The sequence below is a fragment of the Mastomys coucha genome, unplaced genomic scaffold, assembly GCF_008632895.1.
Source record: "Mastomys coucha isolate ucsf_1 unplaced genomic scaffold, UCSF_Mcou_1 pScaffold15, whole genome shotgun sequence".
Lineage (NCBI taxonomy): Eukaryota > Metazoa > Chordata > Mammalia > Rodentia > Muridae > Mastomys > Mastomys coucha.
In genome coordinates, this window is record NW_022196897.1 from 167,574,363 (window position 1) to 167,587,714 (window position 13,352).

Here is a 13,352-nt window from a genome sequence, read left to right on the forward strand (position 1 = left end):
TTCGGTAGCAGTACCCTCCTCACAGGGGCATACAAGGTGCCCTTCTTGCCTGGTTCTAGATTGGTATGCCACAATGCCACATGCACAAAGTACAAGATATGTAAGTGGTGGCAGCTTCTGGAATATATTCCTCCCCTGCCTCGACCTTCCCCTCCCTCTTAGCCCTCCAGAGGGTCTGTAAAACTGTCCCTCCGCACCCTGTCCTGCCCTAAGCCTGCCACAGTGCCTCTTGGGAAGGACTGTCTGTCTTTGGACAGAGCTGTCTTTGTACTGTGGACATGTGTAAGACAGTCAGCATTCTGTGAGTGAAGTGAGTGCTCAGCTCCCTCTAAAGACACTGCAGTGCTCCTCCCTGTCTGGGCACATTCTGCAAGAGTTCCAGTGTCCTCGGGGATGGAGTCCTGTGTCCTTAGATGCACAGTGCCAGCTGTCCCCCCTTGAAGCTGAACAATGTGCACCTGCTCTCCCAGGGTGAGCCAGCTGCACTCCAAACCACTCCTGGATAACTGGCTGATATTAGGTAGTCTGGTAGGGAAAAATGGTCATAACTATGTTTTTTTTTTTTCCCCTTTGGTTTGTTTGTTTTGGTGGAGGGTCTCCCTCTGTTGCCTATTTTAGCCTGGAAGTCTTTCAGAAGCTTGCAGGTTTTCTTGTTGGAAATGTGTCTTCCAGCTCCCTACTGTGGGATGTTTTAGTTTGGGGTCAGCTGTGCTGCTGAAGTAACTCGTGACCTCCTTGCTATTAGTTGTGTGCCCCTGACCTTGCTTGTGACTGGTTTCTATATAGATTTTAAAGGTAATTTTTGTCTAGTCTACATCACTGCTCTGTTTCTTCTGGGTTTTGAATTTTGTAGGCTATTTTAAATGACCTCACAAAGTGGGAAAGACAGCAGCAGGTGAAGTTGCCTGCCACCAGGCCTGACTACGTGAATGTGTCTCAGGACCCACACGATAAAAGGACAAGGGTGACACTCTCCAGTTGTCCTCTGACCTCCACACGTGTCCACAAACACTAAAAAATATGTTAAATACAATTGAAATGTAAAAGGTTTCCCCTAGTCTGAGAGTATAAAGTGGACATCCTCTGGTTTCTCTGGGACTTCTAGGTCTCTCAGGCCAGCACACACTGGTTTCATCCCCACCTTGATGTTGTAAGGTGGAAAAAGCCATCTCTCCTCCTTGAAAATCCAGACTCTAGTCCATCTCTTGAGGATTCAGCCCTCCTAGTCAGTACTACCTTCGTCTAACTGTACCTCTCCCTGCTGGCTTGTCTACCAGGCTATGAGCCCAGCCTGGCCAAACCATTCCTGTCTACTGGCCCTCCATGCCTACAACTTAAACATGGGCAGATTCAACCCACAACAGGTTGTATGTATGCATGTGCAGGTCATGGGACCACTCTATTCTACCTTTATGTGAGTTCCAGGGATTGAACCCATGTCTCCAGGCTAGTGCAGTAAACGCCTCTACCCACCAAGCAATCTTGCCAGCCAAGTCTGGGTCTCCTTGCTTATTCACTTTGGACTATAGAACTCACTTATCCACTTAGACTGGGAAATACAGTTGTTTTTATTGGGATCAAGTTCAGGTTATAGCTGTACTCAGAAAGAAGTGGTACTGAGGGCTAGCCTTGTATCTAGCTTTCTTTTTTTTCTTTTCCCTTTCTTTTTTTCTCTTTTTCTTTCTTTCTTTTTTTTTTCGAGACAGGGTTTCTCTGTATAGCCCTGGCTGTCCTAGAACTCACTCTGTAGACCAGGCTGGCCTTGAACTCAGAAATCTGCCTGCCTCTGCCTCCCAATTGCTGGGATTAAAGGTGTTTGCCACCACCGCCGGGCTGTATCTAGCTTTCTTATTTAACGTATTTGTGATCAGTTTACTTCCATGTATTTCAGATTTACATGAAATCATGTACGTAGTTAATTTTCCTTCTCCTGCCCAATGTTTATAACTCTGTTTTCTTTTTCTTGCCTAGTGATGTTAGCGAACAGATAGAGCTCTGTCACATGGTGTCATGTGGTAATACAGAGGGTCTTTGTCTTCCCTTTGGCTTCATTAATACACAGCTGATTCGGACACTTAACCACTCATCTTTATGTGACAACAAAATTCCTTTAATCTTAACTTATTTGAAATTTGAAAAACAAATAAAACATACATTAAACAAATGTATCATGTGTTCAGTGATTATGGACACAATCAGACAATTTTCTTCCCAAAGCTACCAGCTATTAATTTTGCTGGTTCCCCACATGCTAAGTACTCTCGAGTCATTAGGAAGCCAGCATGGTGGTAGTCCTCATCACTGTTCAGCATGTGACAGTGTTCTTCATGCTAGTGTTTTATTTATAGTTGTGCATTAATAAGACTGAGCAGTTTGCCGTATCGTGTTTGGAGCATTGATTTGCTTAATTTAAAAAAAAAAGTTTGGAAGTGTTTTCCCCTAGTCTCAGTTTAAACATCTGGTGTCACCCATCCCTCAGAGCTTGTGAGAACTGAGGTTGGTGTTTGGGGTTTAAGGAGATACCGCTTTCTTCCCCGTGTATCAGTCCATGTATCAGCCCAGTAAACTCTTCTTGGTGATTTCTGTGCACATTCTCTCTCCAAACCCCTTTGGAACCAGAGCAGAATAGGAGAACCAGGATTGGGTGGTGGAATTAGATTCAAATCCTGGATCTGTTTTGGCTTCTTTATGGCTCTGGATATGTGACTGGGGGCTGATTATTCCATACAGATAACGTCCTGTAAGGATCCACTCAGGGTAGGTATAAGGTGTCAGACAGAGTGCCAAGGGCATGGGGTGACTAAGAAGGGACAGAGGGTGTACCTTCTCAATCCTTCCTTGTGTCTCCAGGGAGAGCCAGGCCCACCTGGACAAACAGGACCTGAAGGCCCTGGAGGTCAGCAGGGGTCACCAGGGACCCAGGGCCGTACAGTCCAGGGACCCATGGTAGGTACTGCTCTGCACACATCTTCTTCCCTTTCGTCTTTGTTCCCTACCTCTCAGCCCATCTTCCCCTCCAGGGGCCACCAGGAGCCAAAGGAGAGAAGGGGAACCACGGACTCCCAGGCTTGCAGGTAATGTGGCAGGGCCATGGCAGGGCGAGGGCATAGGCAGGACCCTCCTTTGCCTATGACATTGGCTCTGCCTGGTGGACTATCTCTGTTCCCTCACAGGGCCTCCCTGGCCAGCAAGGCATCACTGGGAAAACTGGCCTACAGGGACCAAAGGTACTGGCTCCAGGCACAGTGGGTGGTGAGTGGGAAAGAGTGGACTCAGGTAGAGTCTTGGAGACAGAGGCTACAGGGAGTGAAGAAGTAGAGAAGCCTGCTTCTCCACCTGAGGCTCCATCTTACTTCCTAAGGCCTGGCTAGGAAGAAAGCTCTCTCAGCCCACACTGAGGGTAAATGCTGCTACCCCAAGGTGGGGTGAAGGGAGGTAGCTACTCTAATCAGAGCTGGGACAAGCTGTACATCCCACCTTACCAGGGTAGGTCACCTTCTTGGGGTAGTACTAGCCTGGACCCAAAGGGCATCAAATTGGCAGAAGAGAATGCCAACAAGAAGTCTGTCAGGGGGTGTTGGGGTGATCACTGTGGAAAGCATAGGCTGATATAAGCCCCTGTCTCAATTTGCCCTTCTCTGCTCACCAGGGAATGAGAGGACTGGAGGGACCTGCTGGCCAGCCTGGACCACCTGGCCCCAGGGTAGGCTCTGACCAGAATCCCCAAGGCTCCCTGGAAGTTGGCAGGTAGTTTGGGAGAAAGGCACTGAACACCACTTGCCAGACCACTGTAGAGGAAGGAACTGTTTCCACTGCAGCCTCCCACAGGGCTCTGCTGGGCATCCAAATGTCTATACACTGGAGCATCCCTACTCTACCCCAGAAAAGCCCCTTTGCCCCTAGAAGAGGTTCCTATGGAAAGGAGACCTTGTGCAGGCCCGATCATACCTGTACCCTAACTCTACAGTGCAGGGGTACCAGGTCTCCCAACTGGACCTCTTAGGTTTTTAGACTGGCTGTCAGAGTCTCCAGCAGCTGGGACATCAAAGGCAGCCTATGACCTGCAGGAAGGCTGGGATTTCCTCACCCTAAGAAGACTTTCTTTCTTCAATCTCAGAGGGTCTTCACTGTGAACTCTGTACCCAGTGAACCTTTGAGAGGGTGCCCTAGACCAGCAGCTGAGAATCACCAGGATATGCTGCAAGGACTACCCTCTGGGTCTGGGGGAATCCCATTGTTTCTGTCAGAGTACCCAGAACCTAGCAGGGAGCATTTCAGTGTTGGGTGAAGGACAGATAATCTAACCTGGATGCAGAGTGAGACTGAGTACTGAGCATAGGTAGGGTTTTGTCCTGGATGCTGGGTACGGGGGAGTCTGGAAAGGTCTTCCCTGGGTGCTGGATGAAGATTAATGGTCTTCTATGGACACTGGTTTGGGAACAGGACTTGGAGCATGCTAGGGAGGAGGGCAAGGCTGGAAAGCAGCTAGAATTAACCTTGCTGGGCACTGGGACTGTGGATATCAAGCCAGGACAAAGGAACAGGCTCCTTGGGGCTCAAACTCTAATATCTGCATTTTCAGGGGTTCCAGGGCTTGGCAGGGGCCAGGGGCACCAATGGGGAGCGAGGACCCCCAGGAGCTGTGGGTCCCACAGTAAGTACCCCCTCACACACACCTCCAACAAGGCAGCCAAGCAACAGGGAGTGTACAGGCTCAGATTCAGGAGCTCCCTGATTGAAAATCTACCTGTTCAGAGCTTCCCAGGGCTTCCATGGGGCACAGAATTGGAAGGAGGCAGCAGTTGACTCATGGGGATCCAGCTCCTTAGAAGGTCACCTTTAGTCTTTAGTCAAGAGGAATAGGGTTTCAGCAGCTTAGGTCCCTGAAAGGGGCTCCATAGTGAGAGCATAGTGGAAGGAGAAGCAGGATGATGTGGCTTTCTTGGCTCAGGCCTGCCTCTGGACCAAGGGAGGGTCTGTTCTTTAGGTAGTGTTTTAGCTGTTTGGGAGCTTCGCCAATACTCCCCGGCACAAAATGCACAGCTGGGGAGAGGCTCTTTGCAGATCACTCCCAGAACCACTTGGAACTGTCTCTGCTGTGGATGTCCAGCTTCACTTGCTCATTCTGGGCTGGAACTGAGGGCATACACTTCTGGAACTTGCCACCACATCAACCCATGTAGAGTCAAGTCTTCCACATGTTGCCATGTCTGCAACTCCTTGACTCTACACTGACAACTTTTTCTCTTTACTTCCTGCTACAGGGTCTACCAGGGTCCAAAGGTGAACGAGGAGAGAAGGTGGGTGAGGCCCATAATCTGGAGATTGGGACTCCCTTGTGGCACCTGTCATGGGTTCCCAAATCATGTCCTCCTTCTAGGGAGAGCCACAGTCCCTTGCCACAATCTTCCAGCTAGTGAGCCAGGCCTGCGAGTCAGCCATACGGAGTGAGTGAAACCCACCCTGCCCAGCCTTATCCTTGTTGGTGAGGCTGGGCCCCATCTGATGTCTCCTTCCCCAGCACATGTGCTGAAGCTGAATTCCTTCCTCCATGAGAATGCCCGTCCCCCAATGCCCTTCATGGCAGAGACAGCCAAGCTAGGCAGACCCAGATCTATAGATCCTGGATTACACAAAGAGGCTCTACTTCCTGGAGACTGGGGACATATCCTCCACCCTGAGGACCAAGGTATCAGGCTTCCTGCTCTTGGAAGGGATTCTAGAGGTAACAAGTGGCTGGTTCCCTGCACACACATGGGTGTTCGTGTGTGTATGTTGTGTGTGTGTTCCTCCTTGTCAGTCCCTTTACCCAAGAAATGTCTTAATGAACACCTCATTTAGAAGTTGTAAAGTCTCTACTCTGGCTGATGAACCCATACTAAGGTACTTACTTGGCATTCAAAGACCTGATGTGGTAGTGTCTTGAGTGCTTAGTCTTTGGCCAAGGGTTGAGCCTCGTGCTCATCCCAAGAGGACCCAGCCTTCCTGGCAGACAGGTCAGAGAACAAGAAGCTGAAGCTGCTACATCCCCAGTCCTGGAATGTCCCCTTTCCTCTCAGGTGAGCCCGTGGCTATCAGCCACACAAGAAACCCTAAACTGCTGGAGGTGCAGACCCCAGAACCCCTGGAGTGAACAGGTGAATTTCTGTCATTGTTCCACCTATGGGGCAAGGAAAAGGGATAGCTGGAGGGGAGGAGACCTGCATGGGCCGAACGGTGATAGAGTGGGAGATGGTGCTGTCTCCAGCTGAGAAGAGGCCCTGCCCTCGAGAGTGGGGTGGAGCTGGTGCTTGTGAAGCTGGTTGTCCTGCAGACCCTGGTTAGGCCTGCAACTGTGAGGAGCCACAAGGTGGAGGAGAGGTTTGAGCTGCGGGAGTGTGGGTGCCCACAGATCTTGGAGAAGCCCTATAATGGAAGGGGTGCTTACAGAGAGTGGACCTCAGGTATGCATTCCAGTGAACACCTGGCCAGGCAAGAGCGCCTGAGATCTGAGAGAGCACTCGGGAGGTTCTGAGTGTGGGTGATAGACTTGAAAGTAGGTGGACAGGGTGCAGCACCAGATGACCTCTTCCCATTCTCAGGATGTGCTGAGGAGGTGTTTCTAGGTGCAAGTGTGGTTAGGGTGTAATGAACACAGGTGGGGTGTGAGTATAGATAAATCCAAGTGAGCTCTTTGAACATAAGAACAGGTGAGTACAGGTGACACAGGTGGGTTCTGGTGGCACAGATGGCTCAGGTGGATTCAGGTGGCACAGGTGAGCACAGATGGGTGCAAAAACATTGTCCTCAAGTAGACGATGGAGCTGGAGGCATGTGGGAGCAGACTCAGCAGGCACAGGGGCTCAGGGGTGTATGTGACAGAAAGTAAGTAGCAGGAATAGAGAGCCACCTATGGACAAACTAGAGTCCTGCTTGAGTACAGCCTTGTCTCTGCTTCTGAGACCAGAGCACAACTCAAGGTTCTGTTGTGTTTCCTGTCACAACAAAGGCTGGGGTTTGGAGACCTCAGCTTCTTTCACTTTGGGGAAGCCTGAGCTCAGTGTGTCAGGAGGCTGGGCCATGGGCTCCTAGACTGCAGTCCAGCTATGTCTGCCCTTCTCTCTTGCCAGGACCTTCCCTCTGCCACTTCAAATCACCCTGTCCTTCCCCAGCACCATCGTCCATAATTTTGTCTCAACACTAAGAACAACTGTGTGTTGGAGGGGCAGAGAAGAAAACCCAAAGGAAGACCCTGAGGTGGCAGGAGTTGGAAGGGAGGAGGGTGGCACTCCTCCTCAAGCCCCTGCTTTGTAACACTTCTAGGTTCAGATAAACTTCTACTTGCTCGTCAGCTCATGTGAGGTGTCTGATCACTTGCTGGGAGCTGTCTCCACCACTCACACCACCTTCTCACTCAAAACTCTCCAGGATTCTTGGGCCTCCTCAAAGCCCAGGCTCCTTCCTCTGGACCTCACCAGGACTCAGTTTGGATGCTGTGCTGACTTCTCATCCTTTACCCAAGGCAGCAGATGACTACCTGGTCATTCACTGCTCATGTTTACCCCACTAAGGCACAAACCTGGACACGACTTTCATTTCTAAGGAATCCTTGTCATTCTATGGGTAAAACCATCCAGACCTCTTGCCAATTGTAGAGCTCAGCAAGGTGTCTGCTATGGCTACTCCTGGGCCTCTGCACATGCTGTCATGTCTGTCAGGCTTTTCCCAGGGTTCTGTTCCTGACTGTCTCTCCCTCAGAACAGGGCCCTCACTTCAAACCTACTGTCTCTTTCTGTCCCTTGTGCTTCTGTCCTGGCCCACCCCTTCCCCTGTCCAAGGAGTCCAGATCACCTCCATTCCCCTCAGCCTCTGTATTTGGCTCCCAGCATGGGGATGTCACTTTAAAATGGCCCCTTATCTTCAGTGTCTCAGAGCAAGGTTGTCTCCTGACCCCACCTTAGCCCTGGGTCTGTCACCATCCTCAGAAGATCATGTGAGTCTTCCTGCCTTACCTACCTTGTCTGTGCCAGATGAGGTCTGGAATGACACGAATTCATGACACCTGCATTCCCAATCCTGGCCCAGCTAAGAGTCAGGGATTTCTATTTCCTCTTTCAACAAATATTAAGTAATTGGCCCATTGCTCCCATTTGTGTAGCTAAGCATGAAAAGTCCAGAAACAAAGAGGGAACCCACATCACTTGGGGAGCTGTAGAAGTTTTGACAAGGGACAAGAGATGTCTGACACTGACTAAAGAAACAGTCTACCACAACTCAATGTGTGTGCATATGTGGACACACAGGTACATATGTGTATTAATGCCTGTATACATGTCTGTCTCTATAAGCATGTCTACGGACACATGCCTCTGTATGTATTGCTGCACACATAAGAGTTTCCCTGTACATGTGATTGCATGTGTTTCCATATGTGCATGCATGTCTATGTGTACATGTGTCACTGCATATATGCATGTGTTTACACAGTTGTGCATCCTCAAGAAGTTGTTATAAGATGATGAATAGTTTCCTTCTGGACTTATGCACACACATATATGCATTCTAAAACACATATACACATGTACATGGATGTACATTCACAGTCTAATCATGAATAGCATTGTTATGCAGGCTTAGGGCATGCAAAGAAAAGGAAACATCCAAGGTAAACACACTGAGACAAATGAACAGTCTGTATCAGATGAGGAGGAATTTGTGTTTTCTTTGGTCTATTAATTTTTAAAACTTACAATACACCATGGAGGCAGGGAAGGATATTAATAACACAAAGCTCAAAATAACAGGAATAAATGAAGGGAGGCCAGCTTGAAGGATGGTATGTGGAAAAGAAACTGGGAAACAAAGTCAGCAGGAGACATGAGCCTGAAAACACTGTGGAAGCCATCAGCAAGCTGCAGGATCAGAGGAGAGCAATGTCCAGGAGGCTGAGTCGGGGGAGATATAGGGAACTTGTTGACAGCAGCCTTGTGATGAGGCCTAGAGGAGAGAGGCAGTAATAAATGGAGCACTGGTATCCTGAGGTAACAAAGCTTTGAAGATTGGAACATCAGAGAAAGATCTCAGATCTCAGACTGATGACAGAGCTATGAGAGTCAATAGGTGGATTGTGAAATATGTCCTTAGCATCACATGTGGTAAAGACAGTGGGAACACTCATTAAGAAATCCTTGCTGGGAGGACCTACAGCCCAAACTACCAGACAAACTCTGAGGCAGCAGTCAGGGCAGAGGGGAAACAGCTCACTCATATTCAGGATGAGGGCAAAGGATGTTCTAAGGACCGTGACACTTCCAGGTACTCATGGAGACCTCTACAAAGGACTGGGAATGGTGTGAGCAGACTGACGGCAGCCTCCCTCTGCCTTAGGCAGTCACACAGCAGTAGTCTAAAACAAGACCACTCTAGATTATTCTAATGAGCTAGTGCCAAAGGCAGCAGGGTGTCTTGTTCTCGAGAGGTGGAGGCACAGTGGTGTTTCCAATCAATACAGAAGGCTTTGTTTTACAAGTGTTTGCTATAAGAAAGGAGCAGCTTCTAGAATAAGAACCAAAAGAGCAAATGTCCAGAGTGGCTGATTAGATCAGGCTTTCCCCTGTGGAGGGTTTAGGACATATTAAACAATAAATCTCCTAGTGTGGCAGAAATTATTGTAAATACGTTTCACTGATGGAAAGACATACTCTGTGAATTCCTCTGAAACAGACATGGTGTTCTAGTTGATTCTTCACTAGTCAGGAAAATACTCTGCTAACCCAGTAGTGGATTTCATCACACTTGCTTTCAGGCCTTGCACATGGTCTATCGTGGCCACTGTCCCATGTACATTTGAAAAGAATACGCATGCTTCCTGCTGTTTGAGAGAAGGTTCTAGAAATGTTAGCCAGGCCAGCAGACAACGATGGTGTTCAAGTCTTCTCTAGCCTTGTATATTTTTCCAATAGAAACATGTAGATAATGTTTTAAAATTACTATAATTATTGTGTGTGTGTGTAGTGATGGTGTGCATGTGTGTGTATGTGGTGATAGTGATGGTGTGTGTGTGTGTGTGTGTGTGTATATGTGTGGTGATGATGTGTATATATGTGTATGTGTGTGATACTGTGTGTATATGTAGTGTATGTGTGTGTGTGATGGCATGTGTGTGATGTGTGTGTATGTGTGTGTGTGATGGCATGTGTGTGATGTGTGTGTATGTGTGTGTGGTAGTGATGGTGTGTGTGTGATGTGTGTGTATGTGTATGTGTGGTGGTGGTGGTGGTGTGTGTGGTGATGGAGTATGTGTGTGGTGATGGTGTGTATGTATGTGTGTAGTGATGGGGTATGTGTGGTGGTGATGGTGTGTGTATGTATGTGTATGTAATGTGTGTGTGTGTGTGTGTGGTGATGTGTGTGTTGATGGAGTATGTGTGTGTGGTGTGTATGTGTGTGTGTTATGGTGTATGTGTGTATGTGTGTGGTGGTGGTGATCGTGTGTGTGTGTGTGTGTGTGTGTGTGTGTGTATTTGTGTGTGATATATGTGGTTTGTGGAGGCAGAAAGTTGATGTCTATTGCTTCCCACCCGATTTTTTTTGAGATATGGTTACTCACTGAAATTGGATCTAGCCAGTTTGGCTAGACTGACTAACCAGCAAGCCCTGGGAACCTACTTGTCTGAGAGGAATTGCAGAAAATGTTTAAGGAGTTATAGATAGTCGGCACCATTCTCAGTTTTTATATGGGTGCTGGGGATCTCAACACACGTCTTTATGGTTACACGGCAAACACTTCACCCACTGTGCCACCTCCCAGCCCCAGGTTGGTTTATATGGGTGCTGGGGATCTGAACACACGTCTTTATGGTTACATGGCAAACACTTTACCCACTGTGCCACCTCCCAGCCCCAGGTTTGTCTTTGCTGTTATTGGTGGTTTGTTCAAGACAAAGTCTTACATTGCTCAGTCTGGCCTCAAACTCAAAATGTAATTGAGGGTGGCCTTGAACCCTTCATTCTCAAGCCTCTTCCTCTCGGTGTTAGGATGAAAAGCTGGTATGAACGCCATAACCCCTCCACAGCAGCACTTCTCATACAATGACAACCTGGGACCACCCAAACATCTATTGCAAAGAAAATGGGTGAATAAATGACATAGTAGGCACACAGTAAGCACATGAGAACTGGCAGCTCATCATCATCATGGTAAACTATCCATCAGCGTAAACAGATGACTCCCAGGCTGAGGAAAGCCAGGCACAGCAGTATAGCCCACAGTATGGAACCCATATAAACTAGATGCAGAAGTGGACACACAGTGGAGAGTGACAGCTTCTGGGTACTGGTGACATAGGCAATTACAATAAGAAAGAAAGTGTATGTAGGTTTGCTGACGGTCTGTGCATTCTATCTGCACGTCAGCTGTGAGGCCAGCAAATAGCAAGAAATGTCAGGCAGGATTAAAGTAATGGAAATTCCTACCTGCAAACAACAAGTGTAAACAGCATATCTGAGTGGAAAGTGCTTTGAATCCTCTAAATCCCAACACAAACTCCAGGGCCTGATAATTCTACCCTTCCCCTTGGTATTGTGTCCTGAGCAGTGTGCTTCCAGCTGTGGGTCAGCAGCAAATCAATTTGGGGAGTTGCAACTGGCATTTTTCTACAGACTGAAATAGAAGAGACTAGAATAAAGCAGCAGGAGCCAGGAATGTTCTCATATAGCTTTTTAAAAAACCCCATGTGCACATGATGGACACATACCAGGGATCTACAGGTTTTCCCCCAAAAGGTCAGGACAATTCCAGGACCAGCTAGTGACTTTGTACCAATACATCTTAATTTCTATGGGTGGCAGGAGACCCAGAGTATAAAGCAGTGGATTCTCAGTTTTTGTTTTTTTGTTTTTTGTTTTTGTGGAAAAGCACCAGAGCCCGAGAGCTATGGCAACAGTAAGGTCACTTCCAACCTGTAGGATGAATTAGTTGTGTGGGATGGACTCCAGGGTTCTGTACCTAGATCTTAGTTTACCAGGGAGACAAGGAACTCCCTGGGAGGTTGATGGCATTACAGGATGGGTGTCAGTTGCAATTACCGAGATGTCATGCCAGGAGTAGGAGATACCAGGTCCATCAATAGGTAGAAGGTATGTGAGGGAACAAGGTGGCCCCACCTTCACAGGGGTTTCTGTGAGGGGCTCAGGGTACATAGAGGAAATATCCTGTGATATTCTGGACACTTCCTCAGGCTCTGGGCTACAAAAGAGCCTCGAGTTGTCGTGCGGATGACTCTGGTGTAAGTTTTGTAAGGAATATTGTAGATGGCTCATCAGCCATGAAGATGGGTAGGCTCCAAGCAAGCTGAGCACTAGAAATTGGCCATCTGTAGAAACAGCAGTCTTGAGTTTGACAGGCCCCCCAACATGTCAAGACATCATAGCATACAGAAAGCAAAGAAACGTTACTAACACAAAGAGAAATGGCAACACAAGCCCACAGAGATGAACACAGGTGCTCAGCAGCACCTTGACTGACACCTGGAAATGAAGACAGGGCCACATGCTGATGGGGGAGACACCACGACTCAGTTTATTCAGACAGAAACAGCAACTAAGAACCAACAAGCACACAACAGCAATGAGTCTATTGCACACAACACTGCAGATGAGCCTGGCCACACAAGCAAAAGAAGCCAGACATTGCAGAGTCCAATATGGGATCCCAGACATATGATGGCTAGCTGAACTGGTCTCCAAGACTCACATTTGAGTTGATGCTGTCCAATGGGGTGGGGTAGAATGGGAGGACTGGGAGCTTTGGGGAGATAATGCCTACATATCGGAGAGGCTGAGGCCACACAGTCTCTGTTCTTTAAAGCTCACAGGTTCAAACGCCTAAGATCAAGTATTCTGCCCTGCTTGAACTTCATTTGACCAGATATCAACACGGAAGCAGACAAAGGCTGGCTGATTGGGAATGGAGAGAACATGGTGCTTCATTTCCCTCTTCTGGCTCCTGGGTGTGTGTGGGGGAGGGGATATCCTGTCAGGAACATCCCAGCCATTTCAGTTTTCCTGATCCTAAAGAGAACAGCACAGCAGTCCTGTTTCATGTCACTGTGGCCTCACCCTGATCTCTACTGTTGTCTGCATTTCTTGTGGTTGGAGCTACGTATGCAGCATGATGGTAGAACACACATCTGACTGCCCTGATCTCTACTGTTGTCTGCATTTCTTGTGGTTGGAGCTATGTATGCACCATGATGGCAGAACACACATCTGACGGGTGTTCTCTGCTCCTTCAGCGCCGGGGCTTGTGTTCCCCTTGGCTCCCAGGTTCTGGCACAAATTTCACCATCAGGGTTATCTTGAAGCATCTGAGA

General features: G+C 48.2%; 1 protein-coding gene across 6 annotated transcripts in view; it reads left to right on the forward strand.

Moving 5' to 3' along the window:
* Positions 1–7,565, forward strand: part of Col20a1 (collagen type XX alpha 1 chain) — a 34,637-nt gene extending 27,072 nt beyond the window's left edge. For 3 of the 6 annotated variants that reach the window (XM_031373019.1, XM_031373014.1, XM_031373017.1), the window contains 10 exons: positions 2,851–2,946; positions 3,021–3,074; positions 3,174–3,227; positions 3,650–3,703; positions 4,583–4,654; positions 5,265–5,300; positions 5,381–5,447; positions 5,522–5,689; positions 6,060–6,137; positions 7,110–7,331. In XM_031373019.1, coding sequence (XP_031228879.1) covers positions 2,851–2,946; positions 3,021–3,074; positions 3,174–3,227; positions 3,650–3,703; positions 4,583–4,654; positions 5,265–5,300; positions 5,381–5,447; positions 5,522–5,689; positions 6,060–6,133 — 675 coding nt within the window. In that variant the 3' untranslated portion in view covers positions 6,134–6,137; positions 7,110–7,331. Of the gene's footprint in view, positions 1–2,850; positions 2,947–3,020; positions 3,075–3,173; positions 3,228–3,649; positions 3,704–4,582; positions 4,655–5,264; positions 5,301–5,380; positions 5,448–5,521; positions 5,690–6,059; positions 6,138–7,109 lie in introns of all 6 variants that reach the window. The other 3 variants (XM_031373018.1, XM_031373016.1, XM_031373015.1) reach the window with 2 other exon arrangements.
* Positions 7,566–13,352: the final 5,787 nt, after the last annotated feature.